Source organism: Theobroma cacao, chromosome 1 (genome assembly GCF_000208745.1).
Source record: "Theobroma cacao cultivar B97-61/B2 chromosome 1, Criollo_cocoa_genome_V2, whole genome shotgun sequence".
Classification (NCBI taxonomy): domain Eukaryota; kingdom Viridiplantae; phylum Streptophyta; class Magnoliopsida; order Malvales; family Malvaceae; genus Theobroma; species Theobroma cacao.
In genome coordinates this window covers 34860681-34880718 of record NC_030850.1, presented here as the reverse complement: position 1 = coordinate 34880718, position 20038 = coordinate 34860681, and the positions used below count along the sequence as shown (strand labels likewise).

Genomic DNA, 20038 nt, shown 5'->3' with positions numbered 1-20038 from the left:
TGGATTTCGTCCTTCACTGTCGACCGCTGTCACCATTCTTAGTTTCAGCACTATTTGAAAAAGAAATTAAATGGTGAAAAAGCAAAGAATTGCTCCTCAAACCTGAAAACAGAATATCATTTCCCTTATGAGAAGAAATTTCAACGACTTTTTGAGTAAAGATTAATTATGTATAAGGAGTAGCGAACACAGCACTGCTAAGGGTCAAGTCATGCCCCTCCAATAAATTGTGACATGCACTCATACCTAAACCAGCAAACTATCAAATACCAATTTCGGAACGCATTAAACACATCTTAATTCTCTCGATAATTATAAGGAAAGTGGAGAAGAGCTTTCAAGTTAATCTATGGGCATATTTGTATGCATATATATATATATGTATGTATGTATATGCTACTAATAAAGAAACCAAATCAAGCTGTCAATCAGCTTCACAGAAATCCTAAACTACGTTTGGATGTTGTATCTGCTATGGGTAATGGCCATTCCCCATTATTGCTAAGGTTTTGACCTTTACGAAAGTTTTTGGGTTGGATGCATGATGTGGAAGGCTTTATTTTGAGCAACTTTGTTTTGGTTTTGGAGCTGTATCCGCTCTGTATTAATGGAAAGTGGGGGAATGCCTACGTGATCGAAGCCAATTTATGTTGCCTGATCTTGGTAATAGTTGTGTGAATTTGTAAGCCTCACTCAAAACCCCTGAATTAGGTTAAATTCTAAACAGCTAGAACGAAAATCAGAAAGTACTGCAATTAATTCATCCCACATTCTCTTTACCAAAATGGCATCTGGACAGGATAAAAATTTTAAACATTTCTTACTGCAGTGAAATTTATATCTAGTATTGTTATAGTGTTTCAAATTTTAAATTTATAAACTTACTCGATTTAAAATTTTAAAGGATTTATATCTAATGTAAAATTAATGTATAATATGTATACACTATCATTTAATTATAAAATATTGTTATACAAAAGTGTAAAGTAAAAGTTCAACATTGAATTCATTAATATTCTTAATTTTTAAATCTATTTATTAACAAAGTGATAACATTTGATTTATTAATAATGTATAAAATTGACATAGGAATAGGGAATTAAATATAAATTGAATTACAAATTAGAAAATGAAAGGTGAAAATTAGGTTTCCGTATCTAATAATGTAAATAAATCAAAATAAATTTTTTTATTTGAGAGAACAAAATTTTAATTTAATTTTTGAATAAAAAAATTTATTAAAATAAATATTTTTTTTTAAATAATTGAAGGAGGGGGATTCAAACTCTGCTTTTTAAATAAAGATATAATACACTAACTAATGGATCAAATATTCGGATATTATTAAAATAAATGCTTGAGTGTATGAAAATAGAAATATTAGGTCGAAGTTTTGGAATTTAATAAGTGTATAAAAGCAATAAAAATAGGAGCCAATGAGTAGACTATGACTCAGTAAAATTTTGTGAATTGGGAAAAAGATGAGACGGCGAGTACGGCGGCAGTCGTGGCGGTGATATTTTTGTTACCGCCCCACTAATGAGTTAGCAAAAACTGCAATGAAATCTAAAACCCATTCTCATGCATGCACAGGGGAAGACGCACGTGAGGCTTCACAGGTAACGTGGATACAGGTAGGTGAGGACGAAGGCAATAAAGTCAAGAAAACGATGTGCTATCCGAAAGAAGGAATAGCAGTTGGCCTTATGAAGCGCAGCTTCCTTGGACATTGTTTTTGGACCTTCTACTTCTCAATCTCCTAGTCATTAGTCCAATTTATCCAAAAGCTTCCCCCCCACCCCTGTGACAGATCCTTCCCCACCCCAGCACATGCTTGTGGGTTCCACCCCTCATCCCCTTCCTACCTTCAGAACCATATCAAGATCAACTTGGGATTCATATGCCACTGTTGATCTTCCTCTTTTCAGTATTCACTTGCTCTTTTTTTCCTCCTTCTTCTTTGTGGGCCATTTCTTCCTTCCTTTTTCATCTAATATTATGTAATTGCTACTGCTACTGTTCTTTTTCTCACTTTTCCTCTTTCCTCATTTTACCTGCGATTTTTGTTTTTCTCTGCACCTACATCAAAACAAACTCATCGATTTAATAGTAAAATAAATAAATTGATTGGTATTTTTACCTTTTTTAAATAAAAAATGAAAATAAAAAAAAATCAATCGAACCGAATTCAAATTTTTTTAATTTAGTTAAATTGTAAAACAAACTACTAATACGTATTCAATGTAGATATATAGTCCTATGGTTTCTGCTACCATTCAGCATATTCTTTCCTCCTTAAGCAAACGATATTGATTTCATAATTGTGTGACATGTATACAGTGAATGAATGATGGAGGCGTAGGGGCAAGTGTTGGGATTAGACGTCCCCTCTCCTTTTCATTTGTTTTCCTTTTGATGTTGGCTCTTTCTTTTTGTCTTTGTTTCGACACAAGAAACCTTTCCTCATTAATAATCTACTTTCTTGGGGCATTCAATTATTGATCAGTTGAAAAGGCTAAAACTTCCACTGACTTTATCAATAATGACATTAATGTTCTAAATGCATACCAACAAGCTTCAATTCTAGTCTTTCATATAAAGGATATAAAGCTAACATATAAATAATTTCAATATTCTAAGTTATCTACCTTTTGATTTGATGTAGATTACTGGATTAGTATAACATGTATATAAACTATTCAATCATCATTCAACAACCCTCCATACTTCCCATACAATCTCCTAAAAAGATCCGACGTCAACGTAAAATTAAAAGTCATAAAACTTCGATAATTAAGACTCATATTTAATATATTGTTAGTATATAGAATTTATATGTAAATATTAAATTTTTTAAAAAAAGTACAACTTACATGCTGGGTCGAGCAATAATTTATACCCAAAGTCAGGAATTGTGTATAAATTTAGACAAGGCAGTGGTTGATGTCCGGGGTCAGTCAAATAATGTTGATATGGGTAGGGCATCGAAGATCATGCTTATGCCTTCCACATGCAGGGCTAGAAGGGGGAAAATTTCAAAAAGTGATGCCTAAGATTTTTCCTGGGCTTATAGCCCAGTTCATGAACTGACCTCTGGGCCTCTACAAACCGACATTTTCACCTGCTTCTTTCACTTTCATACTCAAAAACATTTATTTCCTATTTTTCCTTTTTTTTAAAATAAAAAGTTGGTATTTTAAATGAGAGGCAAATGGAGGTTGTGGTGGAATACCCAGTAATTAAGCCTTGGAAAGTTTGAAAACAAAGGCTATTTTTCCTGACAGGTAGAAGGAGAAAAACCTGGAGAAGTGACAAATTTTCAAAGAATTTGAACAGGGTTGTTCTCTGGTTGACACTCATGAAACATTTAATGCTTTGATTGCAGCAGCGGAGGGGATGAACCTTTTGAGCTTCGAATTGAATTCAATACAATTAAAAATTGAAAGAGGTTGGTGCAGCATTAAATAACAGTCTGGATGCTTAAGATTGCAACACTTCGGTGCAATAAATGAGTAAGGACCATTTCACCAAAGCCAGATTGGGAGACTTTTCTTCCTTTCTTTTCTCCATCTACTTTCCAAATAAAAGAGTCAAGCCCTCCGAAGTGACCAAATATGAACATAGTACAACAAATATCTTGTTTTTCCTAACAAAGCCTCGACCCATCAACACAGCATTCAAATTAAATTTTGCATGAAAAAACAACAGACGTCGTGACGTTCTATGATGTTCAGTCATTTAATTAGGCTATTTTTCCTAATATATTAGATTAAAATTTGGGAATTTTTTGATTATAAGAAAAAAAAAAAAGGTAATAATCAAAGCTCAATTGCTTATTAGAATAAACAAGTTATTAAATGTTGGATTGCATAAAGCTACCACTATCCAACAACCAGGGGGGGGTTGAAGACTTGGGAGTTGGGGGTTCTAATCTCCTTGTCACCCTCTTCTTTATTCCAACAACAAATTTAATGTCTATGGAAGTTTGAATAAAAAAATTGCAAAATACTACACATAGTAATGTTTTTGTATTCATTTATTAACTATTAATACGATGAATTTCAATGTATAGAGAGAAAATATGACTTAATATGGTAAGTTAATAATCTTAAAGGGTATCCTTAAAGTACTCATTAGCAAAATCTTTATTAATTAACGATTGTAAATTTTGTTTTAGAATTAAAAAAACAGAACAAAAAGAGCCTTAATTAATGAATTGTAGCATAAACTTTGTATACTAATTATGGAAGTACTAATTATCCGTGCTGGTCTTTAATTATTAAACATAATTAATTAGACTGTATTTATTGCTATTAACAACTTTATCATGGCCTATATTTGATAGAAGCATGCCAATCATTAATATATAAATAAAAAAATTTAAAATTATTGTTATAAATTCGGCTATATTATATCATTAGTTTGCTAAAAATTAAAACAATTGGTAGCATCAAAATTTTGTTTTTGGACCTTAATGACAGAAAAGAAAATTGTATTTGGGTTTTGTACGTTGACAAGGTCCATAGGCCTCATAGATCTAAAAAAATCTCAATGGTTTTTTGGGGTTTAAACTAGATTTTTTTTATTCACCCATAAAACATTTTACATTTGAAATAAATTTTTCGTCTTTCAAACAAGTATAAATTTCAAAAATTTATTCTAAAAATTATTTTAATTTAGATCAAAACAAACATATCCTTAATCTAAAAAATAAGAACTTTTTCCTTGAGACGAAATAATCTGTAAAGTTAATTATGGATTATAATAATTTTTTAATGGTTGAAGAAGTCACCCTCAAAGTCTGAAATGGAAGAAATTTCAGGCCACTAGTGGCGAGGATGGGAATGGTGGCCATGCCGTCTTCTTTTGAAAATTGTGTTGAAAATGATAACAACACGACATGTGAGGGTGTGGGCTCTCTCTATTTTATTTTTCCAAACATATTCATTTCGTGGGTGCGAAAAGTAAGGGCTACCTTTTTTTTTCCCCCTTTTATTGAACGCACGATAATAATTCACATGCACCCATGTCCTTAATGGAGTATCAAATACGCCTTAGATCTACTTCTTTACCATTTAAAGCCATACATTGGGGCTAATATATTTGTGATGTAACCAATACAAATGCATCCACAAAAGAAAAGAATTATGGTTTTGTTCCGAAAAGAAAAAGAAAAGTAAAAATAAATTCGCTTTCACTGCCTCCGAAATTCGAATTTTTGCAACTAAATTTAGTTCGTGTTTTCTCCGACATGCTCTCGTGGCATTTATTTTTGTTTTCCTCAAGTAGGTCATAAAGAAAATTTTCTCTCATTTTCACACATTTTAACAAGAGATAAAAATATGATGACATTAATGCTTTAAAAAATTTTAAATAATTTTTACATTATTCTATTAAGTTCAATCACATTTTTTATTTTTTTATTTTAAATCAAATAAATTTTTATAATTAAGAGTTAATTAATTATCATTAATTAAAAAATTTATTTTCATTATATATTATGTTACTTTAATGTATATAGTGAAAAATACCACGTTATCATCCACTATAAGTATATTTTTTATTAACAATAGCTAATAAATTGTTAGGTACAATAACATATTTGGTCAAAAATAAAAATACAAGAACTTGATTAAATATAATAAATTAATTAAATTTAATCGAATTTTTTTTCGAGTTGTTGATGAGTTTTTGTTAAGTATTATGTGTGATATGATTTATTTTTAGGTTCTTTCTTCTTGTTCTTTTTGTCTCTCTCTCTCCCTCAAGCTGGACCGAAGGGCCCACCACCATGGGTCCGGTCCAGGAATCAAAATCTGCCCCAACGAATCCTTGGCAGTGGATTTGTAAGTTGGCCCATTTAAGTTTTAACATTGTATTCCAAATTGGGCTGAGCATCGGCTGGGCCCATGTAAAGTTTTTCCGACGAAAAGCTCATAAAAAGGGAAAAAGAGGAATCATGGGGGTTGTAGCGAATGGTACAGACAAGGATGGTGGGCTAGCAACACTGCTATCAGATCTTTAGTGGAAAAAGGATACTAAGATCTTCTATGTGATTTGCATCATGGCACCGTTTCTTTTGTGGGGCCCTTTTTATGTTTTGTGGTGGAATTCATGCTTTTGTACTTATTAGTTTGTTTAATTTTTAACGTGGAAGAAGAGAAGCAATAAAGATTTTCCATGCCATTAACGATAAAGAACAAGATTTATGACTAGGAAAAACACATACTCTAAATGTTTAATTTAATAACAAATGCATTTATCAAATTACTATATTATTATAATATTATAATAATATCAATTAAAGACTAAATCTTGATGACTCTGATACTATTTTTATAGATGATAATAACAAAAGTTTTGAAAATGACAATAACAATATATATGTTACAGATTTACATTTTTAATTCAAAAAATAAAAAATTTTTGAATATATATGTGACAATAACTCATTTTCTCTAATAAATTTTTGAATGCTATTCTATTTTTTGCCATAAAATAAAAAAGTTTCAAAGTTATAGTGATAGTCAAGCTTAGAAAATTGTATAATTTAAATATATTATATTTATGCCAATAAAAGAGATCACGCGTTATTAATTTATATCAATAATGAAGATCAGTCTGCACGCTGACCTAGACCTAAACTTAATTAAGGTTTCATTATGAAAGAAAAACTAATTTGAGCTATTGATTAAAAATAAGAACGAAAGGGCTAATTAGGGTCTAATTTCTCATTTAAAAAAGTTAATACGTTTTAATTTAACCGCCAAAAGAACCGTCAAAGATTGGTCAAACCTCCCCGAATATTCCGTGCGGATCAATCTCTGTCTAAAAAATGCCTTCATCCCGTAAATACCCTTTACCAAGAAAGGATATTTTAGTCCAAGCGATAAAAAGAAGAGCTCGAATGCCGATCGTTGGATCTCTAATAATGAGAATCAACGGCTCACGCTTCTTGTTTGACTAAAGTACAAAAAATGGGGCTGGTATGATTGGGTTTGATCCAGCTTTGACCAAAGAAAAATCAAATCAGGAAAGACACCTGGTGGCTTTTTATGGAAGAGAAAATATTCTACAGAGAGAAAGTTTTCTTTTTCTTTTTTTTTTGAAATTTTTTTCTGTGTTTTGTTTGGATACAGAGAAATGGAAGTTTTTTTCTCTCACATAAGCATATTTTTTTTTTATTTTGAATCTGTATTAGGTTATATATTTGAGCGATTATATTAATTTTTTTTTGGTTAGGATTGGTATTTGGTTTCCATTGGTTTGTGATTCTGGTTATAGAATTGAAGAAGGAGGAGAAGAAGAGAGAAAGCGGGTTTTCTCTCTTCTCTTCTCTTGTTTGTGGTGGAGGCGAATTTCGTCGTTTGCGTTCGAAGAAATCGGGGCTTGGTTCTGTGAAATCTAAAACCATGAATGTGATGCGTCGTCTCAAGAGCATTGCTTCCGGTCGCTCTTCTATTTCTTCTGATCCCGTAAGTCTTCTCTTTTTTTCCCTTTATTTTTTCGTGGATTTAATCGGCTTTGTTAAGAGAATGGACTAAAAGAAAGAAAGGAAGAAGGAGTTTTTGGATTATCTTTAAGCATTGCTCATTGAAGACAAATCCTTTTTTTTGTTTTATTTTATTTTTTTTTAATTTTCCTGCTTTTTTTTTTCTTCCATGAGTAGCTAAATAGGGAAAATATTTTCTTTTTTCTTTTTTGTTTTTGTGAGTTCTGGTATTCATGTCTAGATTTAGCTGGATTATTAACTGTTTTAGATGCAATATTGAGATATTTTTTCCTTTGGTTATTCTCGTAGCGATTAATTATTGGCTTATAGCTGGAATTTTAAGCAAATTATTTTTTTTATTATATTTAAAAATCTGCATTTTGAGATAGTTTTTGAAGTTTTCTTTTTGGTTGAAACGCATTTTGAGGTAGAGAGGAATGGCATTGTTAGCTAAATTTTTTTTCTTTTTTGGTTCATTTCTTTTCTTTCGATTCAAAAAGGTTATTTGCGATACTTTTTGGATTCTCTGTTGCTTGATTTGTTTCAACATTGAATGTGTTCTAATTCATTTACTGATCGAAGTTGGTGGATCTCTTCTTTGATTTTGTAATTTAGGAAATCTTAATTTCAATTTCATGTTCTTGTGAGAATAATTTCTTGTTTGTACTATTGTGAATGTATTTGTCATAGGTTAAGCTGTAGTTTTAGATTATATTTTTACTAGGGGTGGTTGATGGTAAGCTGTGTTTTAGTGGTTGGATTTTATGTAGAGGATTGTTGTTAGGTTGGCACTGGGTCAAATCACCATTATTGGTTTTTCCTGAGAATGGGTAATGTTTTAAACAAACTTCTTTTCCTTGGTAGGGGCTGATTATAGAGGTAAAATGCTGTAGATATGTTACTTACCTAAATTGTTGGGTCCTTGTGATGTTGACTATAGTATGTAATCATGGACTGAAGTCTAGAGAGGAAAGGAACTTGGATAATTACATTTGACCCTCTAAATTGTTTTCTTTCTTTCTTTCTTTTTTTTTTTCACCTTTACACCTACCGGACAGAGTGTTGATAAAATAATGATGACTACAATTTACATGCCGTGTAGTTTGAGCTATGATGCAAAGTATCAGGTTGGTTCTTTCTCATTTGTTTTTAGTCTATCAATCTATCCTCAGCTGAACTCCTGAGCTTAATCAGGGATGTGTTTTAGAAAACAGAATGAGCCACATAATTTTATGCAAGTAGCGTAAGGGGTTTGAATGAGGAGGCTGAACTGAATGTTGATTTAAAGTTATTAATGTAATGAGCTACTTGCCTGTGCCTGTGTCTGTTTGTATAATATTTATGCAATCTGAATTGCTTCTTCATTGTTGAAAGTTACTACCTGTTGTATATACTAAATTCGATTGTTTTGAAAAGAACACAATATAAGATTTACACTGAGACGAGTAAATGTAAAAGTATGCAATATACAAGGCACTCTATTACTATGAGGATGCTAGTCTTCTTTAATCTTATGTTTTCATTTATTGATTTCTTTTGGAAAATTATAATTGTCTCCTCAGGGTGGGGATAGTGGCACTAAGAGGGCAAAGGTTGATCAACAAGCAGAATGTAAGGTACATGAGGAATCAAATTTAGTTGAGAGGAGTACCACTGGTCTAGAGCAGCATATGGCTTCTACGTCACTGGAAACTGTAGCAAGCACATCCAATGTAACTTCTGTTGCTAGAATGGAGAAATCAGGTGTTGATCAGCTTCCTAATGAAATGCATGAAATGAGAATTAGAGATGAGAAAACTGCCAACCATGATGAGAAGGTAAATTTTTTTGTCTTATACTCTTCAAGATGTATCTGTATATGCATGTTGATATTTTTCCTCGTAAATGTTGTCTTCATTTCTATCTTGTTTTAAAAAGATAACCAGGTGTGCTGGAATGCCATCTAAGAAGTTATTCAGTTGTTCATACTTAAAAAGTCTGAAGCGTTTGCTATAATTTGAAGTAATCACTATTTTCTGTCTGAGTTTATGACTTGAATTGAACTTTTGTGAGGGCTTGGGCTTGGGACTCTTCAAGATATTTTGTGACCAGCTTTCTGGATAATGTTATTTGATTTTATGAAATGGTTTAATTGCTGTCCACAATTTATCTATCTTCATAATCCTTGATTATTTCTAAATTACCATTTTGTAACTTGTATTGCTCAGGATGTGGAGGCTACTGTTATTAATGGAAATGGAACAGAGACAGGTCAGATAATTTCAACTGTTGTTGGTGGTCGAAATGGGCAACCAAAACAGGTGAGTTGATTTTTGGTGGACTTTTTGTTGCACATTATTAACTGCTCATCTGGATTGTAAATTATGTTTAGCAGTCTATGAGTGAGCTAAAGTTGCTTTATTTATTTTCTTATCCATGAATTTTTTCCCACTCCCTTTTCCTTCGTGATGGAGTGGGAATAAATCTTTTTCTGTTGCGGCTGCATGCTGCAGTTTATATTTAAAAAATGAGCCCAGGCTAATAGTTTGCTAAAGCCATCATCATGTTAGAATCTTGCTTTACATGCATGGTATTTATTTCTATTTGGGCTAAACTGTGATGAACACTTAACAATGCATTTTTTTCTTGGGCCTTAGACAATCTCATATATGGCAGAACGTGTGGTTGGCACAGGTTCATTTGGTGTTGTTTTTCAGGTACAAATTTATTGGCATGTAGCCATCTTCTCGGCTGTAACTTTTTTCTCTTAGTGTTTGCATTTATTCAGAATTATCCTTTGTCTCTTCGAGGTTTATGTAATACTTTATGTTTATGATGTAGGCTAAGTGCTTGGAGAGAGGTGAATCTGTTGCTATAAAGAAGGTTCTGCAGGATAAAAGATACAAGAATAGGGAACTCCAGATTATGCGTATACTTAACCATCCTAATGTGGTCCAACTGAAGCACTGTTTCTTTTCAACCACCGACAAAGATGAGCTCTATCTTAACCTTGTTTTGGAGTATGTACCAGAAACTGTTTACCGAGTTTCAAAACACTACAGCAGAATGAATCAGCATATGCCCATTATTTATGTGCAGCTGTATACATACCAGGTGAACCTTGTCCCTACCTTGCTAATAAGTAGTGGGTGAGAAAATTGTGCTGGTTAGATTTTTAATTTAACCATTATGAGTTCATATTCTCAGTGCTTGTCATGACAAGCTATATTACTTTCTTTTTGTAGATTTGTCGTGCTCTAAATTATTTACATCATGTGGTTGGTGTATGTCATCGTGATATTAAGCCGCAAAATTTACTGGTAAGACATTTTTGCACTTGTATTGTCAGCTGGAGGTTGATGTTAAGAAATATTTTAGTTCTTGTGTGTAGAGGATGTCACTTTTTTGTTGACAAATTTGTTAACAACTTGAATGCACTATAATGTGTGACACTTTTATTTTTACTGGTGGTCAGTCATACTGCTTGTCAGTTGGACTTCTTTGTGTATGCTCATGAGATAATATGGTTCTTGTCTGTGGAATTTGGTTGGCTTTAACATGCTATTGCTTTTGTTATTCTTCTGATAATTGTTTGTATTGTTAAAAGCTATAGCATATAGGAGCTAATGTTGTGATGTATTCACAGGTCAATCCCCACTCTCACCAGCTGAAGATATGTGATTTTGGTAGTGCAAAGATGTTGGTATGTTCAATTTTTGGGAAGTTTGAAAGTCTTTTTCCTTGTTTGTAAAACTTATGAGATTTACTCCGCAATCTTTAGGTACCAGGTGAGCCCAACATATCATATATATGTTCACGATATTATAGGGCTCCAGAACTTATATTTGGGGCAACAGAGTATACAACTGCTATTGATATGTGGTCTGTTGGTTGTGTCATGGCTGAGCTTCTACTTGGACAGGTGAGTATGAAAAAAGTACTTCCTTTTAGATACACTTTGTCTGAGTTTTGATGTCAATTTATGTTTTATTTACCTCTCTAATGCTTGCATGGCTCTATAATGCTTTAATGGCTTTCGTGGTTTTCATCTATCTTTTCATGATTGTGTTGCAGGTTTTGCATTTAACATTGTTATGTTTTGCTTTGACATCTGGTTGTGCACGGCTTATTGATGCCGTCATCCTTTTGAGCTCTTGTATTTTGTTTGTAACCTATAGAGGCTTTTGACATCCTGAAATTCTACTTCGCAGCACATTTTAGGAAACTATTCTTTCATCTACCCACCATCTGCCTGCTTTTGAGTTCTTATCCCAAGCATCTATTTGTAGTATGTAAAAGTTATATATTTTGATAAAACTCTGTATAGGACAATAATATTATATACATCGTAATATGCACTAATGCATATTGGTTATTACCCCATTTGCAGCCACTGTTTCCTGGGGAAAGTGGTGTCGATCAGCTAGTGGAAATTATTAAGGTTTGCATCAATGGCCTTTTGTTTGTGTAGTTTCACTTCTACTTCCCTTTTTCTGCTTTTCTCATCCTTTAACTTCCTTTTGCTTTATCAGATACTGGGAACACCAACCAGAGAGGAAATTAAATGCATGAATCCAAATTACACTGAATTCAAATTCCCTCAGATCAAAGCTCATCCATGGCATAAGGTGTGCTGATTGGATCTATCTTCCAGTTATATTATTTATACAGTACATAAAAGTGGAAATCTTACTCTTTAAGTTATAATTTTCAGATATTTCACAAGCGAATGCCTCCTGAAGCGGTGGATCTTGTGTCAAGGCTGCTTCAGTATTCACCAAACCTACGTTGCACTGCTGTAAGGATTTCATATGATATTATTGTTGTTTTCTTTTGTGTGTGCATTTGCCCTTGGCTACTTGAATCTTGATAGGAAGTTTAGTTGTGTAACTTATCACCCAACCTTCATGCCCAAGTTGTAGCAATTTAAGTAGCAGAGACATTTGACATGTGCACAAGAAGTTGTTAGAATGGATTGTGTGTTAGTTTCATATCTTTCACAAAGTTTTACCTGTGTTTTTTGTCTTGCAATCTAATGAGCGTTTCACTTCCTGGATTTCAGTTGGAGGCATGTGCACACCCCTTCTTTGATGATTTGAGAGACCCAAGTGCGTGCTTGCCTAATGGCCGAGCCTTACCTCCGCTATTCAATTTCACGGCACAAGGTAAGCTAGTTTAATCTTTTAACCTTTCATTTTTCTCTTAAAAGTTGCTCGTGTTCTCATGTCAGCCGTTATGCAGAACTGGGTGTTGCATCTGCCGAACTACGCCAACGTCTTATCCCAGAACATGCAAGGACATAAAAATCAAATGAGATGGCATCTGTAGGCATTGTAAATTGGTTTTGTATGCTGCTTAGTTGCCCAGACAAGCAACGCTGCTCCACCTCCTGCTAGTTCAGAGCTGACCATCTTTGTTCCTTAACATGCCAAGACTGAAAAAGGTAGTCTTGGAGGCTATCCATCCAAGGACTTGAATGATGGTGCTTCGAGGTGGATGGAAAGGACTGCTATGCCACGAGGTTTCGGCATTTCCTTTTTCTTTTTCCTTTTTTTTCATTTACAATGTGATGTGTTACGTGCTTCGACTAACGATAAGGATGACTCGTTAAAACTGTGCTGCTGCTGTCATATATAGTTTATTAGCATTCATTGTTCAAAGAGCCTAAAATGTTCAACCAGAGGAATTAGGACGTCTTCCACTGTATAATTTTCCTACTAATACTTCTTCTACAGAGATTCATATTTCCAAGAAATCCACGTTTTGTATCCCATTCATCTGCACTGCAGCTACCTTCAACTTGTGAGCCACCCCAGGCTAAGGTATTACCTGGATGACAAATGGTCAGAAAATAAATTTAAATAGTGGACTTAATATGCTTCTTTATGTTTTAAAAAATTTTTCTAAAAGAAAAAAATAATTAAAATTAATATCTAAAAAGGGCCACCAACTGAATCAATGAACTCAGTTCGATTTGATTGATTTTTTCGTTTGAATCTGGTTGATTTTGCTCCACCCTAAACATACATGTATTTGATCCTTGTTGCCATTAGTCCTTGAAATGCATGTGTATGGTACAAGGCAACGTAACTGCTGATCACAGTTATTGTTAGTTATATCACAGAAGAAAAGTGTTTGAAGAAACAATATGCTATATGGTCCCGACAGAAGACTTTCTACCAATAGTCTCCGCAAGAACATTGTCCTTCCTTGAAGTGATGAAAACAGTTAGAATCCCTCAAGATAATGTGACGAAGGAAAACTCTGGATATATATTTCATAGCAGTGTGACAATCCCCACAAACCCGGAGATTCTTGAAAATCCGAATTGGGGCTCCGGGTGGTACTGTCAGAAGTCCAAAAGCAATGGCCAGCTTTTCACTGTGATAGGCCAGACCAAGCTCCTTCCCTTCTTCATCGGTGTTATGGAGAGCAAAACTGATGTCTGGCACATAACCAGCTTCCTTGATCTGGAGCATCATCTCATCGATCTTGGAATAGATCTCACCAGTTCTGGGATGGCCTCTGTCCTCAGACATAAATCTGTGAACTCTGCTGTTTACCTCAATCCAACTACAACCAGGCTCTTTATTGATCCCCCTGGATTTCATCGTTCTTCGAATCCTTGCAGCCTCTTCCCAGTTTCCGGAAGCAGAATACATGTTGGACAACATGATGTACGGCACAGCATTCCAGGGCTCTAATTCAAAGAGGTTCTTTGCTGCTCTTTCCCCCAGTTCCAAGTTGCCATGTACTCTACATGCAGCAAGAAGCGCCTTCCATACAGTTGCATCTGGTTCGACATCCATCTGGTTTAATAATGTCTCAGCTTCAACAAGTTTTCCAGAGCGACCCAAGAGGTCAATCATACAAGCATAGTGTTCAGGACCTGGTTTAATTCCGTAAACCTTCTTCATAGATGCAAAATAGGAGCGGCCACTTTCCAAAAGACCAGCATGGCTGCAAGCAAATAGTAAGCCTATAAAGGTAATGAAGTCTGGTTTTGTGCCACTAGCAATCATCTGATCATAGAACCTTACCGAATCCTTTCCTTTACCATTCTGGGCATAACCAACTATAAGAGCGGTCCAAGTTATCACATCCTGAATTTGCATAGAATCGAATACTCTGCTTGCATATTCAATACACCCACACTTAGCATACATTGTTACCAGGGAATTATCCACTGATAGTGACGATTGGAGGCCAGATTTAACAAAGTTCGCATGAACTTGTTGCCCAAATTCCAGAACTGTTAGTTCTGCACAAGCACTCAAAATACTTGCAAGAATAATATGGTCGGGATAAATGCCTGCCGTTCTCATGTCACAAAACAACTTGAGAGCTTCTTCATGACGACCATTATGAGCATATCCGGTTACCAGGGAGGTCCATGAGATCACATCCTTGTTGGGCATGTGGTTGAACACCTGAAAAGCACAATCCAAGTTTCCTTGTTTAGCATACATGTCGACCAAAGCATTGTTCACAAGCTTGCAAGCCTCAAATCCTGCTTTAACAATCAAACAGTGAACAGACATTGCGTGTTTCGAGTCCATCATGGAAGCAAAACAGTTTAAAACAGACGGGTACGTGAAACTATCCATCTTCATATCTGTAGCATGCATCTTCCGAAACAATGAGAGAGCTTCCTCTTCAAAACCCTGCCTCACACACCCTACTATCATGGAGTTCCAAGAAACCACATCATCAACCTCCATGTTCTCCAACACTCTCATGGCATTATCCAAATCCCTGCATTTTGCATACATATCAACCAATGCACTTTGAACATAAACATTAGTTTCAAAACCACTCCTAACTATGCAACCGTGCACTTGTGCGCCAACATTACCAGCTTTAACCGCAGCACAAGCTATTAGTACACTGGGGAAAGTGAACTGATTGGACTCAACTCCTTCAACAAGCATATCTCGAAAACACTCAATCGCTTTAAATGCTTCACCATTTTGAGAATAACCTGCAACTATGGCGGTCCACATCACATGATTTCTCTTATCAGGCATCATTTTAAACAAACATTCAGCTTCCAAAATGCAATTGCACTTTGCATACATATCAACAAGACCAGTAACAACATAGTCATTCGACTCGAATTGTGTCTTTATTACATAACCATGCACCTGTTTTCCTCTTTGAAGCAAACCCAACGTGGAACACAACCTTAAAATACTTCCCATCGTGTACTGGTTAGGCATTTGTCCCTCAAATTGCATTCCCCAAAACAAATCAAAAGCTTCAATTTCCATCCCACCTCTACAATACCCAGAAATTAGTGAATTCCAAGTGATGGAACTCTTCATTGGGATTTCTTTAAAAAGCTCTATGGCTTCAGTTAATTTCCCAGAATTTGCATAAGCAGCTATCATTGTATTCCAAGTGAACTCATCACGTTCAGGCATTTCGTCAAATAGCTTGCGAGCTTCATTAATCCGACCCGATTTGGATAATTCGTTTAAGACCCGATTGGAATCAAGCTTTAATTGACTGGAATTCGTAAAATGAAAATGAATTGACCCTACATAAATGTATAGTTGACGTGCCTTGAAAGAAAAGTTTAGATTTTTCAAACATAATTTTATCATTGAAGGCGCTTCCTATTGTTGTATTTTTCAAGTCTGAAATCAAAAAAATTTTCAATGAATCTGCTAAAAGCTTGAAACTTGAACAGAAACAAAAGTAGTAGTAGTAGTAGTAGTAGTGTAAAACAGACAAAAAGAAGATTAAACAAAGGGATAAATTTGGTACGGAATTAACAGTAGAAAAGTAAATGATTTGGAAAAAGATGACGAGGTGGGTCCTTTTTGAGTTACACGGAGCACATAATTTTCAACCTACTTGGCGGGAACTTCCATGGAAACAGAAGGAGCTGAGCTCTGTATCAGGGAACGCGTTGGTCTTGTTTGCATTGGTAGTTGGTTTCTGCTTTCAAAATCGTTTTGGCATTTTTCTCCTTGGAATTGTTAACAATACAAAAAACCCAATTCACACTTCCACACCAAATTCCAAAATCTCGTCTCCGAATTCGAGTGAAAGATTTTTTTCTATTTCTTTTCTTGAATGGTGAAAACAGGGCTTTCCCATTAAAGTGCAAGGATGCCATGACAGGACACACGTCCTTTTTAACACAAAAGTAAGAAATCTAGATTGATCCATTGATGGGTATTTATCAAATTTAATTTCTATTAAAAAAGAAATCTATATGCTTTCTCTTTCATCATCACCGTCCGTCGTCTTCGAAACCAATACCACTGGCCCCCATCCTAATAATGGTAGCCCTTTGTACCAAAGTTATTGCCTTTTTGTAATTGGGCGTACTATACCCTTTTTGGTTTTTATTATCCAAATTTAAAGTTTCAAATTTTATGTGCATAAATCCAAATAAACCCACCAAAATTCGAATTCCTACCAAATTAAATTAGTCATTTTTATTTTTTTTTCAATTTTTTAGTCCCTTTATAATCATTCCAAAATAATTGATCCTCAATCCAACCCTTCTTACAAGTTTTCTTTCTCACAACCTTAAACTCAACGAAGAATTTTTTTTTTTGTGGAAAAAGATGCACCCAACAAATGCGCCAGCTCCGACATCACTTCCATCAGATGAGGTGGACACGTCACCCCTCCTGACCCATTCCATAGCCGATCACCTCCTCCGTAGCCGCCGTCTCCTCCGTCGCCCACCCCCACCTTTAAGCGGTGCGGCTGCTAGGCTCCTTCGCCGCGCCAGTAGTCGTCGCTTGATGCTCCGTGAGCCGTCGGTTCGTGTACGAGAAACCGCGGCCGAGCAACTGGAAGAGCGTCAAAGCGATTGGGCCTATTCGAAGCCCATTATAGTGCTTGACATTCTCTGGAATATGGCGTTTGTGGTAATGGCGGTTGTCGTCTTGGGACTCAGCCTTGATGAAAAGCCCACCGTCCCTTTAAGGCTCTGGATTTCGGGTTACGGGTTACAGTGTTTATTTCACGTTGCTTGCGTAGTCGTAGAATATAAAAGAAGAAATGGAAGAAGGGATTCGGATTCGGATTCGGAGAACATCGAGGGTCAGAATTTGGCCCTGAATTCTCAGTCCGGGAGTGAAACGGGGGATTCTGAGGATTATGAAACAGAGCAGCTGAATAGTGGAAATGAAAACAGGTACATAATTTCATTTAATATTAATTAGAAATGTAATCAAGATTACTTAAGCCAAATCTTCATGATTTTTGCAGTGTTGCCAAAATCTTGGAGTCTGCAAATACAATGTTTTCATTTCTTTGGTGGATCATTGGATTTTATTGGATAATGGCTGATGGACAAGCTTTGATACGTCATTCACCTGGACTTTACTGGTATCATATCACTTCAATACACATTTTTTGTTTGTTTCCTTATATATTTAATTACAAACCATTGCTAACTCACTAGACGGGTTCTTAATCCCCAGGCTTTGTGTCACATTTCTTGCATTCGATGTAGTCTTTGTGATGATCTGTGCTGCTGTTGCCTGTCTTATTGGTATTGCTGTTTGCTGCTGTCTTCCTTGCATCATAGCAATTCTGTATGCTCTCACAGACAGGGTAAGTGAAGTTTTTTTCACTTTCTGTGCAGATTACTATATTAGAACACTGCATTCAGTGAATCTACCTTTTAGTGCCTTTCAGTGGACTATATTTTAATCATGAATGAGACAAAGATAGTTTTTTTTACTATATGTTTTGTTGAAGTGGTACACAAAATCAAATAATAAAATCTTGCTAGATGATTAATTAATTCTATAATGAGTTGGGTGATTCGACATTCACTAAGGAAACCTGTATTTTTGGACTGCATTGGCCATGATCTATATGGACCCCTTTGAGGTTTGAAGAACTAAGCTACCTTAGTGAGATGCACCTGTGATCTTTCTTCCTTCTCCCCTTTTTCTTCCTTTTTTCTTTTTAACGGAAAGGGTGGGGGGTATTAATATTTTATTCATATAGACTTCTGCACCTGATAGACTTGGGATATATTTTCGCCCTTAAAGTACGAATCTGGTTAATCTGGTTTCTTACTTGTACTGTTGAAAAGAATGTACTTGGAATAAACAATTTAATTTCAGAAACAACATTGCTTAAGTTGGTCATTGCTTCTTTAATTTCCCGTTCTTGGGGATGGAAAGGCTCTGGATGTTCTGTTGTTCCCACTCCTACAAGGAAAACTTTATCAGTGAGTATTGTTAAATTAATCTCCATGAAAACACATTATGCTGAAAATCAAGAGCACGTGATTGATTCTGGCTGGATAGAAACATGACTTGAATATGTTGTCTATGCTGCTGCATAATTTCACTAGAATATGTAACGTTCTCCATCTAGTCTCCATTCTTGAATAATCCTGCCTTACCTTACATAACCTTCAATCTGTAAAGCAGGAAGGAGCAACAGAGGAAGAGATTGATAGATGGCCAAAGTACAAATTTCGCAGGGTTGGTGATTTCGAAAAAGTAAATGGTGAAATTCAAGAATCTCGTGAGGGGATAATGACTGAATGTAACACTGATACGCCTGCTGAACGAATTCTTTCACACGAGGATGCTGTAAGTACCCTATATTGTTGTGCATTAGTATTTGCCTTAGTAAAATCATTGAACATTTTAGGAAGTTACAATTGGAAACATATCATTATTTCTGATAGAACCAATTTGTGTTTGTAGCAGAGGTTAGAATTTGCTATCACACATTGAATCAATTGCTGGTAGCTCACAAACACCATAATTAAATCCACATACGTACTTCTCAATACAATGTTGATATCGAGTTTAAGCACGAGCTATGTTATTTTCCAATCTAAATCCAATCTTCTCTGGACTTTCTTTGGATGACCTACTTTCCTTCTTTCATTATAAAATCTATAAATTGGAGTGGTAAAATCAGGCAGTTTAAAGTTGTCGTTCAGATATGTATAACTGAGAGTGGTGGCCATCCATTCTTGGGTCTCCATGTTTGCTCCCCTGGCCTTTTGAAGAATGAACGCACCATTTTAACCCAAATTTATGTTCCAATCACAGGAATGCTGCATCTGCCTTTGTGCTTATGAAGATGGGAGCGAATTGCGCGAACTCCCTTGCCATCACCATTTCCACTGCACCTGTATAGACAAGTGGTTGTACATCAATGCTACCTGTCCACTCTGCAAGTTCAACATTCTGAAGACATGTAACTTGAGTGGAAGTGAAGTGTAGAAAAGCCTAATCAGAGTAATTAACAGTGCTTCTTCCCTGCGTGTACGCAATTATATGACTGGCCATCTTGTTGGCAGCCTAGAGGCAGCAATTAGGGACGGGTTTCGCCACATAAGCAGGCGTGGCTTTTCTGGTTTTCCCAAATTGTATTAATGTACAGTATGTGTTTTCCCTACTTGTTTTAGGCACGTTTAGTTTGCGGAATGAAAAAGTTATTTTTCTTCAATTTAGTTCTAATGAGGCCATTTTCTATTACAAATCAATGGTGCTATACCTATAGTAAACTTAGTTGATAGGAAATGGGTCACCATAATGGAGTTTTTCTGTGGGGAATCACTTAATC

General features: G+C 35.2%; 3 protein-coding genes across 4 annotated transcripts; 2 read left to right on the top strand and 1 right to left on the bottom strand.

Annotated features, from left to right (window-relative positions):
* Positions 7028 to 13254, top strand: LOC18614206 (shaggy-related protein kinase theta). Of its 2 annotated transcripts, none has more exons than XM_018125728.1 (13): positions 7028 to 7475; positions 9055 to 9309; positions 9700 to 9792; positions 10129 to 10188; positions 10313 to 10585; positions 10717 to 10791; positions 11118 to 11174; positions 11253 to 11393; positions 11862 to 11912; positions 12004 to 12099; positions 12186 to 12269; positions 12534 to 12636; positions 12713 to 13254. In XM_018125728.1, the coding sequence occupies exons 1-13, from the start codon at positions 7413 to 7415 to the stop codon at positions 12772 to 12774; spliced, it is 1413 nt and encodes a 470-aa protein (XP_017981217.1). In that variant the 5' UTR covers positions 7028 to 7412; the 3' UTR covers positions 12775 to 13254. The 2 variants fall into 2 exon arrangements, with proteins under 2 accessions (XP_017981217.1, XP_017981223.1); XM_018125734.1 differs by lacking the exon at positions 7028 to 7475 and adding an exon at positions 8558 to 8619.
* On the bottom strand, positions 13423 to 16620 carry LOC18614205 (pentatricopeptide repeat-containing protein At2g03880, mitochondrial). The gene has a single exon (XM_007051845.2). The coding sequence runs from the start codon at positions 16075 to 16077 to the stop codon at positions 13648 to 13650; it is 2430 nt and encodes an 809-aa protein (XP_007051907.2). The 5' UTR covers positions 16078 to 16620; the 3' UTR covers positions 13423 to 13647.
* LOC18614204 (E3 ubiquitin-protein ligase At1g63170) lies at positions 16867 to 19921 on the top strand. Its single transcript, XM_007051844.2, has 5 exons — positions 16867 to 17630; positions 17705 to 17824; positions 17920 to 18052; positions 18886 to 19050; positions 19522 to 19921. The coding sequence occupies exons 1-5, from the start codon at positions 17053 to 17055 to the stop codon at positions 19693 to 19695; spliced, it is 1170 nt and encodes a 389-aa protein (XP_007051906.1). The 5' UTR covers positions 16867 to 17052; the 3' UTR covers positions 19696 to 19921.